The following is a 16,758-nucleotide window of genomic DNA, read 5'->3' as shown; positions in this document are numbered from 1 at the left end:
CCCCTGGAGGGTTTCTATATGCCCTCGGTGGAGGATAGGTGTTTTGGGGTGGTGCATATGTGTTCTGGGGAGCCGGCGCCTGCCATTGCGGGCGAACCGGAGGCTGAGTGTATGTCTGGGCTTGGTGTACGGAGAAATGTGGTTCTCGAGGTGGATAGTAGTGCTGTGGTGGGCTGTATGGGTAGTTTGGCCCGTGGGGCCTGGGTTGATTGTAGTGGGGTTTGCCAGACCTGGCCCAACTGCTTGCCTCAATCGTGGCAATTTCTTCTTTCTTTCTTCTTCCCAGCGCACCTCCCGTGCCGCTCTGAATAGCCTGGGTCGTGGCCTTGAGTGCCGAGTAATTCAGGATTTTGTCAGACCTCAGACCCTCTTCTATCATGACCCCTATCTTCACTACCTCGTTGAAGGATTTTCCGACCGTTGTCACCAAGTGACCAAAGTAGGTTGGATCCAGTGTTTGCAAGAAGTAGTCCACCATTTCTCCCTCTCTCATGGGAGGATCCACTCTAGCTGCTTGCTCTCTCCAGCGGAACCCGTACTCGCGAAAACTTTCCCCGGGCTTCTTCCCGGTCCTCAATAATGTGAGACGGTCAGGGACTATCTCGAGATTGTATTGGAAATGACCTGCGAAAGCCTGCGCCAGGTCATCCCAAGTGTACCATCTGCTGGAATCCTGCCTGGTATACCATTCTAGCGCAGATCCGCTCAGACTTTGGCCGAAATAAGCTATCAGCAGCTCATCTTTGCCGCCTGCCCCTCTCATTTTGCTACAGAATCCCCGCAAATGCGCCATGGGATCACCGTGCCCTTCATATAAATCAAACTTAGGCATCTTGAACCCAGCCGGGAGTTGGACGTCCGGGAAAGGGCATAGATCTTTGTAAGCCACGCTGACTTGGTTGCCCAATTCGTACAGGTTCCTGAAGGACTGCTCCATTCTTTTAAACTTACTTAATACCTCATCTTGTTCTGGGGCTTTAACCGGCTTTTCAATTTCTGCCGGTACCTCCAAATGCGGATTGTAGGCATGTGGTTCGGGGGCATGGAATGTAGGCTCAGGGGGATAGTATTGCGTATCGGGAGCCTAAAACAATGGCTCGCTGGCCGTTCTCTGCAGGGTGGCTGATGTGGGTCCCACAAAAGTGGGAATATTTGGTGTTGGGAGAGGTTGATGGGGTGGTGGAGCTTGGGAATCATGTGGGCTTCTTTCCTGATGATAACGGGGATTCGGGAGGCTTGTTGAAGGGCCGGAATGAGGGTATTCCGGCATGTCCCTCAGTGGCTCAGGGCTCTTTTGTGCTTTGGCTAGAGCTAGCTGCATTGCATTCATCTCTAGTCCCATTCTTTCAATCTTTTCCATCACTTCTTTTAACAACTGGTCATCGGCCTTTCTTCCTCGGTACTATTCTCCGAAGTAGTCATGCTTGTTGCTACCGGTCCTTTGGATCTGGTTTGGTAAGGGTGTGTTGCCAGAACTCTTTAACAACAAACTGTCTGGATTCAGACAAACAACAAACTTCGTTAGCGTTAGAGATTAACAGATTTGATAACAACACCTTGAGGATGCAATGCTCCTAGGCAGTTAACTGTTTCTAACATGCTATGCTTCAAACAACATGTGTCATCCCGACTTGCTCATTTGTCCCTTTTTAAAGCACTTTGAAAAATCCTGTATTTATAATTTTTTTTTTAATTTTTGAGACAGTGTTGTATTTATTTCTTTCAAACCTTATTTGTAGTACTATTAGACCGTCTGTGAAGCTGTGACTCCAGTTCTGGGTAGTCTTGTGTAAACAATTGTAATGGTTATACTAAGAAATTTTATTATTTTTCTTCCGCTTGATATAAATTCCGCTGTCTTTAAGTTATTGTTGTATAATTGTTAAGGAATATAAACTGGTAAAAAGGTAATTTGTTCAAATAGTCGGCTTGCCTAGCTCACACTAGTAGGCGCCATCATGACTCCTAAGGGTGGGAAATCCGGGTCGTGACAAGTTGGTATTAGAGATCTAGGATACATGGGTCTCACAGTTCACAGACAAGCTAGTAGAGTTTGAGGGATCGGTACAGAGACGTCTGTATTTATCCCTCAGAGGCTATAGAGTTAGGAATAACTTCACGTCTATTCTTTCCTGTCATGCGATTTTGTTCTCTCAATGCTAAATTAGAACCTCTACTCTTGTCCTTTTGCTAATGGCGAGGTCACGTACCGCTTCTTTAGTCGAATAGCAGCAAAGGCCGGTGTTAGATCAGCTACATCTTCGGAGGTTTTGCGGAGGTTGGATAGGTTTCACCAATCTCTTCGTTACCACTTTTAGCGGTGTATCTTCTGAGGATCCCCAGGATTATCTAGACAATTGTCATGAGGGTCTCAGGAACATGGGGATAGTGGAGACCAATGGGATTGACTTTGCTACTTTTTGCTTGTCTGGATCCGCCAAGACTTGTTGGAGAGATTATTGTTTGGTTAGACCAGTTAGGTTATCAGCTTTGACTTGGGATCAGTTTCTCAGTTATTTCTGGAGATGTTTCGTCCTGTCACTCAGAGAGATCTACCCGAGGTAGTTTGAGCGTCTCCAGCAGGGTTCTATGACTGTTACTCAGTATGAGACCAGGTTTAATAATTTGACTCGTCATGCTCTTCTTATACTTCCACTGAGAGAGGGAGTGGGGAGGTTCATTGAGGGACTCGTTCAGCCCGCTCAGTCAGCTAGAGGTGGAGATAGAGGTATTAGAGGTAGAGGTAGAGGTGTTAGAGGTGGAGGTAGAGGTATTAGAGGAGGAGGTACAAGTACTATTCTGGTTTGTAGTAGAGATGCTTCCCTTTTATTTTTGATCCAGGATCTACATACTCTTATGTGTCATCTTATTTCGCGTCGTACCTGGTCATGCCTAGTGATTCTTTGAGTGCTCCTATTTATGTGTCTACACCGGTGGGTGATTCTATTGTGGTAGACCGAATCCATCGTTCATGTATAGTTGTGATTGGAGGACTTGAGACTCGTGTAGATTTGTTGCTTTTGGATATGATTGATTTCGATGTCATATTAGGGATGGACTGTTTATTACCTTACCACGCTATCTTGGACAGTCATGCCAAGACTGTGACCTTAGCTTTGCCGGGTTTACCTCATTTAGAGTGGAGAGGGACTCCTGGTCATTCTACCCATAGTGTTATCTCGTATATGAAGCCTCGGCATATTGTCGAGAAGGGGTGTTTGGCCTATTTGGCATATGTTCGTTATTCCAGTGCCGAGGTTCCTTCTATTGATTCTGTGCCTGTTGTTCGTGAGTTCCCCGAGGTATTTCCTTCGAACCTGCCGAGTATGCCACCCGACAAGAATATTGACTTCTGCATTGATTTGACTCCGAGCACTCAGCCCATTTCCATTCTACCGTATCGTATGGCCCCGCCTGAGTTGAAAGAGTTGAAGGAGCAGTTGCAAGACTTGCTTGAGAAGGGTTTCATTAGATCTAGCGTTTCGCCTCGGGGTGCGCCGGTGTTGTTTGTTAAGAAGAAGGATAGATCGATGAGAATGTGTATTGATTACCGACAGTTGAACAAGGTTATAATCAAGAATAAGTATCTATTGACGAGGATTGATGATTTGTTTGATAAGCTTTAGGGTGCCAAGGTATTTTCGAAGATTGACTTAAGATTTGGCTACCATCAGTTGAGGATTAGGGCATCCGATGTCCCTAAGACATCTTTCCGCACTCGGTACAGGCATTACGAGTTCTTGGTGATGTTATTCGGGTTGATAAATGCCCCAACAGCTTTTATGGATTTGATGAACCGAGTGTTTAAGTCTTACTTGGATTCGTTCGTAATAGTCTTCATTGATGATATTTTGATATATTCCCGCAGCCGGGAGGAGCACAAGCAACATCTTAGAGTGGTTCTTCAGACTTTGAGGGATAGTCAGTGGTATGCTAAGTTTTCGAAGTGTGAGTTCTGGTTGTGTTTAGTTGCATTCCTGAGTCATGTTGTATCAGCAGAGGGTATTCAGGTTGACCCGAAGAAGATTGAGGTAGTCAAGAACTGGCCTAGACCAGCATCAGCTATAGAGATTCGGAGTTTCTTGGGATTGGCAGGCTACTATCGTCGGTTCGTGGACGGTTTTTCATCTTTCGCAACCCCGATGACCAGGTTGACCCAGAAGGGTACCCAGTTCAGATGGTCCGATGAGTGTGAGGCGAGCTTTTAGAAGCTCAAGACAGCTCTGACTACAACACCGGTGTTGGTTTTGCCCACAGGTTCAGGGCCTTATACAGTTTATTGTGATACATCTCATATTGGGCTTGGTGTGGTGTTGATGTAGGATGCCAAGGTCATTGCTTATGCTTCACGGCAGTTGAAGATTCATGAGAAAAACTATCCGATTCCTGATTTGGAGTTAGCATCCATTGTTCACACGTTGAAGATTTGGAGGCATTATCTGTATGGCGTAGCATGTGAGGCATTCACGGATCACAAGAGTGTGCATTATTTGTTCCAGCAGAAGGAGCTAAATTTGAGGCAGAGGAGGTGGTTAAAGCTATTAAAGGACTATGATATCACCATCTTATATCATCCGGGAAAGGCCAATGTGGTGGCCGATGCTTTGAGTAGGAAATCAGCTAGTATGGGCAGTTTTGCTTATATTTTGGTCGGTGAGAGACCGTTTGCCTTGGATGTTCAGGCTTTGGCCAATCAGTTCGTGAGGTTGGATGTTTCTGAGCCCAGCCGTGTATTAGCTTGCACAGTCACTCGTTCTTCCTTATTGGAGCGCATTCGTGATCGGCAATATGATTACCCCCATTTGTGTATCCTTAAAGACACGGTGCAGCATGGAGGTTCAAAGCAGGTTACCTTAGGAGACGATGGAATTTTGAGATTGCAGGGTCGAGTTTGTGGGCCTAATGTGGATGGGATTCGAGAGTTGATTTTAGAGGAGGACCATAGTTCTCGGTACTCTATTCAACCGGGCACTGCGAAGATGTATCAGGATTTGCGGCAACATTATTAGTGGCGGAGAATGAAGAAGGATATCGTTGCATATGTGTCTCGGTGTTTGAATTGCCAGCATGTTAATTATAAGCATCAAAGGCCTAGTGGTTTGTTCCAGAAGATTGAGATTCCTGAGTGGAAATAGGAGCGGATCACTATGGACTTTGTTGTCGGACTCCCATGGACCCAGAGGAAGTTCGATGCAGTGTGGGTTATTGCTGATAGGCTGACCAAGTTAGCGTATCTCATTCCTGTGGCAGTCTCCTATTCTTCCGAGAGGTTAGCTGAGATCTATATCCGGGAGATTGTTCGTCTTCATGGTGTGCCCGTGTCTATAATTTCGCACCGAGGCATGCAATTTACCTCACATTTCTGGAGTGCGGTTTAGTGAGGGTTGGGCACATGGGTTGATTTGGGCATAGCGTTTCATCCTCAAACGAACGGGCAGTTCGAGCGAACTATTCAGATTTTAGAGGATATGCTCCGAGCTTGTGTCATTGACTTTGGAGGCTCGTGGGATTGGTTTTTGCCTTTAGTAGAGTTTTCCTACAACAACAACTACCAGTTGAGTATTCAGATGGCTCCTTATGAGGCTTTATATGGTAGGCGGTGTCGGTCTCTGGTTGGATGGTTTGAGCCAAGAGAGGCTCGGTCGTTGGGTACAGATCTGGTTCAAGATGCCTTGGACAATGTCAGGATTATTCAGGATAGGCTTCATACAACTTAGTCCAGGCAAAAGAGCTATGCCTACCTCAAGGTTCGAGATTTGGCTTTCATGGCCAGTGAGCGGGTATTGCTTCGAGTGTCTCCTCTGAAGGGCATGATGAGATTTGGGAAAAAAGGCAAGCTTAGCCCTAGGTTCATTGGCCCGTTTGAGATTCTTGATCGAGTGGGAGAGGTGGCTTATAGACTTGCATTGCCATCGAGCTTATCAGTCGTGCATCCAGTGTTTCATGTGTCCATGCTTCGGAAATATCACGGCGATCCATCCCACGTGTTAGATTTCATCACTGTCCAGTTGGACAAGGACTTGCCTTATGAGGAGGAGCTGGTAGCTATTCTAGACCGGCAGGTTCGTCAGTTGAGATCGAAGAGTTTTCCTTCTGTTCGTGTTCAGTGGAGAGGTCAGCCTGCTAAGACATCGACCTAGGAGTTCGAGTCCGATATGCGGAGCCGTTATCCCCATCTTTTCCCTGATTCGGGTACTTCCTTCTTCTATCCGTTCGAGGACAAACAGTTGTTTTAGAGGTGGAGAATGTGATGATACAAAAAGTCATCACCTGTTTTTAAAATAATTTCTGCATTTCGGGGCCTTAGAAACCTCTTTCTCTGTCACCTCGATTTGCGTGCACAATCTAGGTGCATAGCCGGAAAGCTAATATGTGAAAATTTGTGAAAAATGGTAAGTTTTAATTATAAAATGAATTAAGTTGACTTCGGTCAACATTTTGGGTAAACGGAGGTCCCGTGATTTGACAGTTTCGGAGGGTCCGTAGGAAAATATAAGACTTGGGCGTATGCCCAGAATCGAATTCCGAGGTCCCAAGCCCGAGAAATGAATTTTCAAAGAAAATTGTTTTCTGAAATTATTTATGAGATATGGAAATGAACTGTGATTAGAACTCGATGGTATCGGGCCCGTATTTTTGTTTTGGCGCCCGGTACAAGTCTTATATGTTATTTAAGATAAGTCTGTGAAATTTGGTAAGAAATGGACTTGAAACGGCGTGAATCGGATCATTTTTGAGAAAATTGAAAATTTGAAGTTCTTAATAAAATTTCATGATTTTGATGCTAAATTCCTAGTTATTGATGTTATCTTTGTGATTTGAATGCATGAGCAAGTCCGTATGATATTTTTAGATTGGTGTTCATGTTTGGTTGGGAGCCCCGAGGGCTCGGGTGAGTTTTGGATAGGCCACAGAGTGAAATTTTAACTTAGGGAATTGCTGGTATGCTTCAGGCCTACAGGCTTTGCTAATGTATCGCAAATGCGAAAGGTGGCCTAGGCTGCCTTCTTCGCAAATGCGAAGTGTCTGTCGCAAATGCGACATTTGCCTGGAATCCCCTTTAGTAGCAAATGCGAACATAGCAGAGGTCGGGGTTCGCAATTCCCATATCTGCAACCTTTAATTTTTATACTTAACCGAAAAATCAACCTTTTTTTCACATCCTTTCAAAAAATAAACTCCCTAGAGCGATTTTTCAAGAACAACTCTTCTTCTAAATCTATTGTAAGTCAATTTTAACTCGTTTCCTTCAATCATTAACATCTTTTAACATGATTTCAGCTCAAAATCAATGATTTTCATGGGGAGAATTGGGTGATTGGGGTTGAACGTAGGTTTTTCAAAAATTAGGGATTTGGACCTCGATATGAGGTCCGATTTCAAAATAAATTATATATTTGGGTTCGTGGGGGGAATAGGTAATCGGGTTTTGGTTCGAACCTCGGGTTTTGACCATGTGGACCCGGGGGCGATTTTTGACTTTTTGGGTAAAACTTGAGAAAACTCATTTTCATGCATTAGAATTGATTCATTTAGCGTTTATTGATGTAATAAAGTAACTTGTGGCTAGATTCGAGCGAATTGGTGGTGGAATCAAGGGGTAAAGCGATAATTGAGACGTGAATTGTGTTCATGGCTCGAGGTAAGTGTTTAGTCTAACCTTAGCTTGAGGGATTAGGAGTCGAGTCCTAATTGCTATGTGGTATTTGTCGAGTACGACGTATAGGCATGGTGACGAGTATCTATACGTTGATGTCAAGCATGCCCGTGAGTCTTATATTGTGATTATTATGGCTTCGTTTTAATATTCATGCTTTGATGGTGATTTTTATTGTTGGGCAAAGTTTGTGGAAGTAGTTGTGACATTTGAATATTGAGGAGTGTTGGCTCATGTTGTATAATGAAATGTGATAGTATAAGTGGAAATTGAACCTTTTAAAGCATCAGCACAAGTTGTGAAGTGAGTTGTGAAGTAAATGTGAAAAGGGAAAGAGAAGAGGATTTTTGATGTTGTTCCCTCGCCGAGATTCGATTGTTTTACTGTTGTTCCCTTGCCGGGATTTTATTGTGACTTCATTTATTTCCTTGCCTTTATTTCTTGTGAGTATTGCTTTGGTAAGAGAGAGTTAAAGCACGAAGGGTGATGCCGTGCACTTGTCCTTGATTTTCCTGAATCTTGCTGATAATTTAGATATGTTGTCCTTTACATTTATTTACTGTTGTCACTTGATTCTATTATGTTGTTATTGATTCCGTTGTCCGGATATTGTTGTTCCCTTATTGTTCCCTTGTCGGGGCTCCATTGTGATTGGTGTTAAATTGTATATTGGGATCGGGTTGCATGCCGCAACAATATTTTATTTGGATCGAGTTGCACGCCGCAACAATATTATATGTGGATCTGGTTACACGCCGCAACAATATTATATGTGGATCGGGTTGCATGCCGCAATAATACTATATTTGGATCGGGCTGCACACCGCAACAATATTATATTTGGATCGAGTTGCATGCCACAACAGAGTGATTATGTTTTGGGATCGGGTTGCGCGCCACAACAATTGATAATACGAAATGTTTATAGATTGGTTACGAGTTCCTTATTGTTTTGCTGTAAATTCTAATTGTTCTTATGCTTTTCTCTTAATTTAGAGTTCGTACTGATATTTCCCCACAACATGTACCCCCTCCCACCTTTACTTGTTATTCCTGTTTTATTTTTCCGCTGTATATTATATAACTGCACAGGTTTATTTGGTAGTCTGGTCCTAGCCTCGTCTCTACTTCGCCGAGGTTAGGCTAGGCACTTACCAGCACATGGGGTCGGTTGTGTTGATACTACACTCTACACTTTTTGTGCAGACCTCATTGTTGTAGACTTCAGACCGTAGTGAGATTGCTGTTTCTGGTTCATCAAGCGACCCGAGGTAGTCCTGCAGGCGTCCGCAGGCCTTGACGTCTCCTTCTATCTACTATTCCTGTTTCTTTCATGTATTTCCAGAGACAGTGTTGTATTTATTTCTTTCAAACCTTATTTGTACTACTATTAGACCGTCTATGAAGCTGTGACTCCAGTTCTGGGTAGTCTTGTGTTAACAGTTGTAATGGTTATACTCAGAAATTTTATTATTTTTCTTCCGCTTGATATAAATTCCGCTGTCTTTAAGTTATTGCTTTATAATTGTTAAGGAATATAAACTGGTAAAAAGGTAATTTGTTCAAACAGTTGGCTTGCCTAGCTCACACTAGTAGGTGCCATCACGACTCCCGAAGGTGGGAAATCCGAGTCGTGACAGCTGGCGGGTAAATAAAGCTCGTAAGCAACCTCCCCAACTCGCCTTAACTCCGCAACTGGGCCAATAAACCTTGGGCTCAACTTGCCCTCTTCCTGAATCTCATAATACCCTTCATTGGCGAGACTTTTCAGAGAACCTTCTCGCCAACCATGAATGATACATCGTGTGCCTTCTGATCCGCGTATCTCTTTTGTCTGGACTGAGCTATGCGAAGTCTTTCCTGAATTAACTTAACCTTTTCCAAGGCATCTTTCACCAAATTTGTACCATACAACTTAGCCTCACCAAGCTCAAACCACCCGATAGGAGAACGACATCGCCGACCATATAAAGCCTCGAAGGGAGCCATCTCGATGCTAGAATGATAGTTGTTGCTGTAAGCAAACTCGGCCAAAGGAAAGATTTGATCCCACTGCCCTCCAAAGTTAATCACACATGCCCTAAGCATGTCCTCCAAAATCTGAACTATCCGCTCCGGCTGCCCGTCGATCTGTGGGTGAAATGCTGTGCTGAGCTTTATCCGGGTCCCCAACTCACTCTGTACGGCTCTCCAAAAATGGGAAGTGAGCTGAAGGCCTCTATTTGATATGACGGAAACAGGCACACCTTGCAATCGAACTATCTCCCGAATGTAAATCTGGGCCAACCTCTCTAAAGTATAAGTAGTCACGATCGGAATAAAGTGTGTTGACTTAGTCAATCTGTCAACAATGACCCACATTATATCAAACTTCTGCAAGGTCCACAGCAACCCAACAACGAAGTCCATAATAATGCTCTCCCACTTCGACTCAAGTATAGGCATCTGCTGAAGTAGGCCACCTAGCCTATGATGTTCATACTTAAACTGCTGGCAGTTCAAACACCAAGCCACATACTCAACTATGTCTTTCTTCATCCGCCGCCACCAATAATGCTGCCTCAAGTCACGATACATCTTCGTAGCACCCGGATGAATGGAATATCATGAACTGTGTGCCTCCTCTAGAATCCTCTCCCTCAAGCCATCAACATTAGGAACGCATAGGTGACCCTGGAGTCGCTGAACACCATCCTCGTCAATAAAAACCTTCTAGACACTGCCCTGTAGCACCGTCTCTCTAAAAACTGCCAAATGCAGATCATCGAACTGCCGGGCCTTGATCTGCCCCAATAATGAAGACTAGGTGACAACACATGCAAGGACTCGGCTAGGCTCTGAAATATCCATCCCACGAGTTTGTTAGCCAAGGACTGAATTTCCAAAGCTAATGGCCTCTCCTCTGCTGAAATGAATGCCAAGCTACACAACTCTCTACTTTCATGCTTATGCGATCCGCGACCACATTTGCCTTGCCCGGATGATAAAGAATGGTGATGTCATAATCCTTCAGTAACTCAAGACATCTACACTACCTCAAATTAAGATCCCTCTTCTTAAACAAATGTTGTAAGCTTCGATGATTAGTATAAACCTCACATGACACCCCATACAGATAAAGCCGCCATAACTTAAGAGCATGAACAATCGTGGCCAACTCTAGATTGTGCACGGGATAATTCTTCTCATGAATCTTTAGATGACACGAAACATATGCAATAACTCTCTCCTCTTGCATCAATACACAACCCAAGCCAACGCGTGAAGCGTCGCAGTACACAATATGCATCCTCGAACCGGAAGGCAACACAAGAACCGGTGTTGTAGTCAAAGTTGTCTTGAGCTTCTTGAAGCTCATCTCACAATCATTGGACTAACGAAAAGGAGCACCCTTCTGGGTCAATCTAGTCAGAGGTGATGCAATAGATGAAAATCCCTATACGAATCGACGGTAATAACCTGCTAACCCTAGGAAACTCCTGATCTCGGTCACTGAAGTAGGACGTGGCCAACTCTAAACTACCTCAATCTTCTTGGGGTCCACCTTAATACCCTCTCCTAACACAATATGCCCCAAGAATTCCACTGACTCTAGCCAAAACTCACACTTGGAGAACTTAACATATAGCTTGTTCTCTCGCAAGGTTTGAAGCACTACCCTCAAATGCTGCTCGTGCTCCCCCAGGCTACGTGAATATATCAAGATGCCGTCAATGAAGATGATAACAAAGGAATCAATATAAGGTCTGAACACCCTATTCATCAAGTCCATAAATGCTGCTGGGGCATTATTTAAGACAAAGGACATCACCAGAAACTCATAATGACCATATCTAGTACGGAAAGCAGTCTTTGGAACATCTGAGTCCCGAATCTTCAACTGATGGTACACTGATCTCAAGTCGATCTTAGAGAGCACCCTAGCACCCTGCAACTCGTCGAACAAATCATCAATGCGTGGAAATGGGTACTTGTTCTTGATGGTAGCCTTGTTCAACTGGCGGTAATCAATGCACATCCGTATGGTCCCATTCTTCTTCTTTACAAACAACACTAGTGACCCCTTTGCTAACAACTCCTCAAGTTGCTCCTTCAACTCCTTCAACTCTTTCGGAGCCATATGGTACGATGGAATAGATATAGGCTAGTTACCTAGAGACAAATCAATACATAAATCAATATCACGATCCGATGGCATGCCAGGAAGGTCAGAAGAAAAAATATCGGTGAACTCCCGGACTACTGGAACTGAATCAATCGTCGAAGACTCTACGGTGGTGTCCCGAACATAAGAAAGATAAGCTAAACAGCCTTCTCAGCCATATGTCGAGCCTTCAGAAAAGAGATAACCCAACTAGATGTATTAACTGAGGAACCCTTCCACTCTAACCTTGGAAACTCTAGCATTGCTAATGTAACAGTTTTGGCATGGCAATCTAGAACGACGTGATGTGGAGATAACCAATCCATGCCTATGATGACCTCAAAGTCGGTCATATCATGCAACAGGAGATCTGCACTAGTCTCGAAAACACAGAATGTGACTACACAGGGCCGATATATCTGATCCACAACCACAAAATTGCCCGTAGGACTGGACATATGAACGGGAGTACCCAAGGGCTCACGAGGAATATCTAGGAAATGAGCAAACAGAGATGACACATATGAATAGGTAGACTCTGGATCAAATAGCACTAAATCATCCCTACCACAGATAGAAATAATACCTGTGATAACAACATCTGAGCCAATACATCTGGTCTGCTGGAATGGCATAAAATCTGGCTGGGGGCCCGGCTGGCTGGCCTCCACCTAACTGAGCAGTAGCTGGCTAACCTCTCCCTGTTTGGCCTCCACCTCTAGGACGGCCCCAGCCAGCCTGTCCCCCACCTCTAGGAGGCTGGGCAACCGGTGCTGCAATCATGGGTTGCTGACTCTGCTATACTACCTTGCCCCGAAGCTTGGGGCAGTATCTCCTCATATGACCAAGGTGTCCGCACTCAAAACAACCCTGCGGTGCGGCAACCTACTACCCTAATATCTGACTCTGATGGCCTGTAGCTCCACTGGAAGAAGCCTGAATACCTAGTGGACGGTATGAACTCTCCGGCATAGCATTGAAATAGGAACCAGAAGAACCCTGGGGACCTGAATACCCACTAGAGGAACCCTGAATAGCTGGCGGGTGGTAAGAACTCTCTGGTATGGCACTGAAATAGGGGTGCGCTGGAGCACCTCGAGGAGGTGGTGGTGCTGAATATGGGTGCCTGCTAGGCTGACACCTCCCAAACTCACCTCTGCCCCTAGATCTAGCCCTCTTGTCCCGCTACATTTGCTCCATACTTCTTAGATGGTAGCCCTCAATCCTCCAAGCAATCTCCACCACTAGATGCGCAATCTCCATCTCTCGGGCTATATTGGCCCTAATTCCAGAATGCAACCATGCAACAAACCTCCGCACTCTCTATGTGTCAGTAGGAAGTATCATCAATGAATGGCGGGATAACTCAGAAAACCTCAGCTCATAGTCGGTCCCGGACATTTGACCCTGTTCAATCTGCTCAAACTGATACCGTAGCTCTTCCCTCTTAGAGGGTGGAATATACCTGTCCAGGAACAACTGTGTGAACTGACCCCAAGTGATGGGAGGAGAACCTACTGGCTTGCCAAGATCATAAGACTGCCACCATCTACGGGCCCTACCCTTCAACTGGAAAGTAGTGAAGTAAACCCCATGAGACTCCAATATCCTCATGTTGTGCAGTCTATCCCTACACTTATCAATAAAATCTTGGGCATCCTCATGATGCTCACCCCCGAAGATAGGAGGGTTTAGCCTAGTCCATATGTCCAATAACTTCTGCGGATCACCATCCGCATTTGCTCTGAGCTCGGGTACCACTGTAGTGACTGGCTGAGCCCCATCCGTGGGTAGGGCACCCGGAGTCTGATACACAACAACTGCATAACCAGGAGCCTGAGCAATAGGGGTCAGTGCTCCCCCTCCCGCCTGGGATGTAGCTGGATCTACTGGAAATAAACAAGCCTGAGTCATGGTGTCCATGATCTGCAACATATGGCCCATGACCTCTTGGAAACCCGATGTTGTCATGAAGTCTGCCGGCGTAGGCTCAGCTGCGGACACCTCGCCCTACTCCTCAATGATATGATCCCCCACAGGATCCGCCGGTGGTGATACTGGGACAGCTCTGGGATGCCCTCATCCCCTACCTCGGGCCGGTGCCCTCCCCTCGCCTCTACCTCAGCCTCTAGCAATAGGGGGAGCAGCTCCGCCCGGGTCTGGAGCATCTTATGAATGCGCCCTTATGTGCCTTCTTGATCATAATAGATGTAAACCCAAAAGAATAGTCTACCAATGTGTGTGCCAGGAACTAGTGTCACAAGTACTAGGGCGACTAGTATAATATACAAAATATCACTATCCTACTGCCTGAAACAGGACAGACAGTACATAATAATAACAAAAGAAGAGAACTCCGGTATGGTGCTGAACGGCTCATAAGGGGGCAGCTTACCATGAGATCTCGATCAGGAATCAGTAACGCGCATCGGAGGGGTAACTAGATTCACCTGCCTCAGATCTTGTACAATTAAGTACAGAAGCGTAGTATGAATACATAAATAACATGTACCCAGCAAGTATCCAGTCTAACCTCGAAGAAATAGTGACGAGGGTTCGACTTGACACTTACTAAGGTCAATATCAATAATATTCAAAGATTACACTAATCCTGGATAACATGGATATAATGACAAAGCTCAGAATTCAAAGAGAACAATATAGCAGTTTCAGTCATGTCTTGTAGTAGTTGCACTCCAAGGCATTTAACATAGTAAGTCATGGATAAAATTTCATATAAATATCATGCGCACATTATGCCGAGGTCGTATGGCCATATCCAATATAAAAGAAATTATGCACTGCTAGAGGGTCGAATGACGCGAACCATAGATGCATCTATTTCTACCGAGTCGATTGGCCCGATCCACAAATATCAATTATGATCAAGAAGGCACATAAGGGCGCATTCATAGTCAAATAAATTCATACAAGTTCTCAAGTAAGTGCATACGTTCGTTTATATCTATTTTCAATCCCTAACATGTCTTATGTGATCTCATTAGTATGTAAGAATATAAGTATTTGCAAGTATGGAATGATACGGGTCCTAAGCTAACCAGACAATTAGTATAATAGTAGATAAGCACGGACTCTCGTCGCCACAAACGTACATAGCCCCCATATACAATCACATACATTTATTAGATTCACTTAGGGGTTTATTTCCCTCTTACGAGGTCAGAAAGGAGACTCACCTTACTCCAAAGCTTACTTCGAATATCAAGAACGTGCTCAAACCCTCAACTTGGAGCCGAACGATCTAAAACTAATTAAACGGGGTAAGAACTAGTCAATACAAGCTCAAGAGTTCATATTCTAACTATTAAAGTAATTCCCCAATCCTAAATACAAGTTTCCTAAAATCCGTCCCCGGGCTCACGTGCCCGGATTTTGGAAATTTTTGAGGGAAGGTGTTACCCATAACCTAAGGATCAATAATTTATGATTTTTACTTCATTCAATAAAACATTTCGTGTTTAAATCTTGTTTTTATCAAAACCCTAAGTTTTTATCAAAACCCTAGGTTTTACTCTAATCTCATGATTTTTCACTAATCTTCATGTGTTAATCTACCCAAAACCCAAGTATTGAACTCACATTAAGTAGAAATAACATACCTCAGAATACTAGGTTGAAATCCCCTCTTTGGAAGCTCCCAAATCGCCCAAACAATGAAGGAAATATGTCAAAAATGACACATTTCCATATTAAATGAAGATACTGCCTTCAGCGATTTTCGCACCTGCGGTTTGGGACCGCATCTACTGTCTCGCTTCTGCGAGGGAACATCCGCATCTGCGGAGATGGGCTGGGCTGGCTGGGACCACTTTTGCGGTCTGGGGGCCGCTTCTGCGGTTCCGCTTCCTCGGAAAAGGAGCTGCATTTGCGTTTCCTGCGCTCCTCCCCCTTGGTTGCGCCTGCGAGGGCTCGACCAATTTTGCGATCTCGCATCTGCGGCTGACCAATCGCAGGTGCGGTTATGACATATACCTGGAGCCTCGACCGATTGACGATCGGGGCCCCGCCCGGACATATCGACAAGTTTGAAATCATAAAATGGACTCACTTGAACCCTTCGGAATGCCCGAAACGATGCTAAATCTAAGAATCACCCCCAAAAACCAATTGCATCAAACTTATGAACTTCAAGTTCTTCAATTTACTTCCAATGCGAAGAAACACACTTATACTACTCGGATTAACACCAAATTTTTCGTGCAAGTCTTAAATGACAATACAGAACTATTACCTATCTCGGAACTCCGTTCGGACTTCTATAACTCAAAAACCCGCTCCAAACCAAATTTCAAGAACATTAATATTCTTAAAGAACCAACTTTCACTATTACACGCCAAAATGCTCCCGGGTGATCCAAAACCCGGTTCGGAATACGCCCAGGTCTGAAATTATCATACGAACCTATTGGAACTGTCAAATCCCGATTTTGGGGTCATTTACTTAAGATGTTGTTCGAAGTCATGCTTGGCCTTTTAAGCCAACCTTAAGGAACCAAGTGTTCCGATTTCAACCTAAACCCTTCCAAATCCTGAACCAACCATCCCCGTAAGTGATAAATTAGTTAAAGCAAGTACGAGCAATCTTATTTAGGGGAACGAGAATAAAGCAAAATGACCGGTCGGGTCGTTACATTCTCCACCTCTTAAACAAATGTTCATCCTCGAACGGGTTTAGATTCATACCTGAAGTGCCAAAAAGCATGGATATATGCTATGCATGTCCTCCTTAGACTCCCAGGCCGCCTTTTCCACTGGTTGGCCCCTCCACTGGATCTTCACCGCAGAAATCTTCTTGGATCTCAACTGGCAATCCTGCCTATCAATAGTGGCAACTAGCTCCTCCTCAGCATCGATACGACAAAAACTGGATGAACTCCTGATAAGATGGGGGTAAAGAAAGCTCGTAAGCAACCTCCCCAACTCGCCTCAGCTCCTC

General features: G+C 44.6%; 1 protein-coding gene across 1 annotated transcript; it reads left to right on the top strand.

The window, feature by feature from the left end:
* The first annotated feature begins 2,589 nt into the window (after nt 1-2,589).
* LOC138875668 (uncharacterized) lies at nt 2,590-5,135 on the top strand. Its single transcript, XM_070154523.1, has 3 exons — nt 2,590-2,802; nt 4,323-4,889; nt 5,067-5,135. Exons 1-3 carry the CDS (start codon nt 2,590-2,592, stop codon nt 5,133-5,135), a joined length of 849 nt encoding a protein of 282 aa, XP_070010624.1.
* The last annotated feature ends 11,623 nt before the right edge of the window (nt 5,136-16,758 follow it).

This window comes from Nicotiana sylvestris, chromosome 8, assembly GCF_000393655.2.
Source record: "Nicotiana sylvestris chromosome 8, ASM39365v2, whole genome shotgun sequence".
Lineage (NCBI taxonomy): Eukaryota > Viridiplantae > Streptophyta > Magnoliopsida > Solanales > Solanaceae > Nicotiana > Nicotiana sylvestris.
This window is presented reverse-complemented; position numbering and strand designations above follow the sequence as displayed.

What these genes read in the sequence shown, in the direction of transcription:
- LOC138875668 (XM_070154523.1), top strand. Translation starts at nt 2,590, where the DNA reads ATGACTGTTACTCAGTATGAGACCAGGTTTAATAATTTGACTCGTCAT. An exon ending in GAGGTACAAGTACTATTCTG is followed by an intron (nt 2,803 to 4,322) that starts GTTTGTAGTAGA and finishes GTGTTGATGTAG; the next exon opens with GATGCCAAGGTCATTGCTTA. An exon ending in TTTTGAGATTGCAGGGTCGA is followed by an intron (nt 4,890 to 5,066) that starts GTTTGTGGGCCT and finishes TTGAATTGCCAG; the next exon opens with CATGTTAATTATAAGCATCA.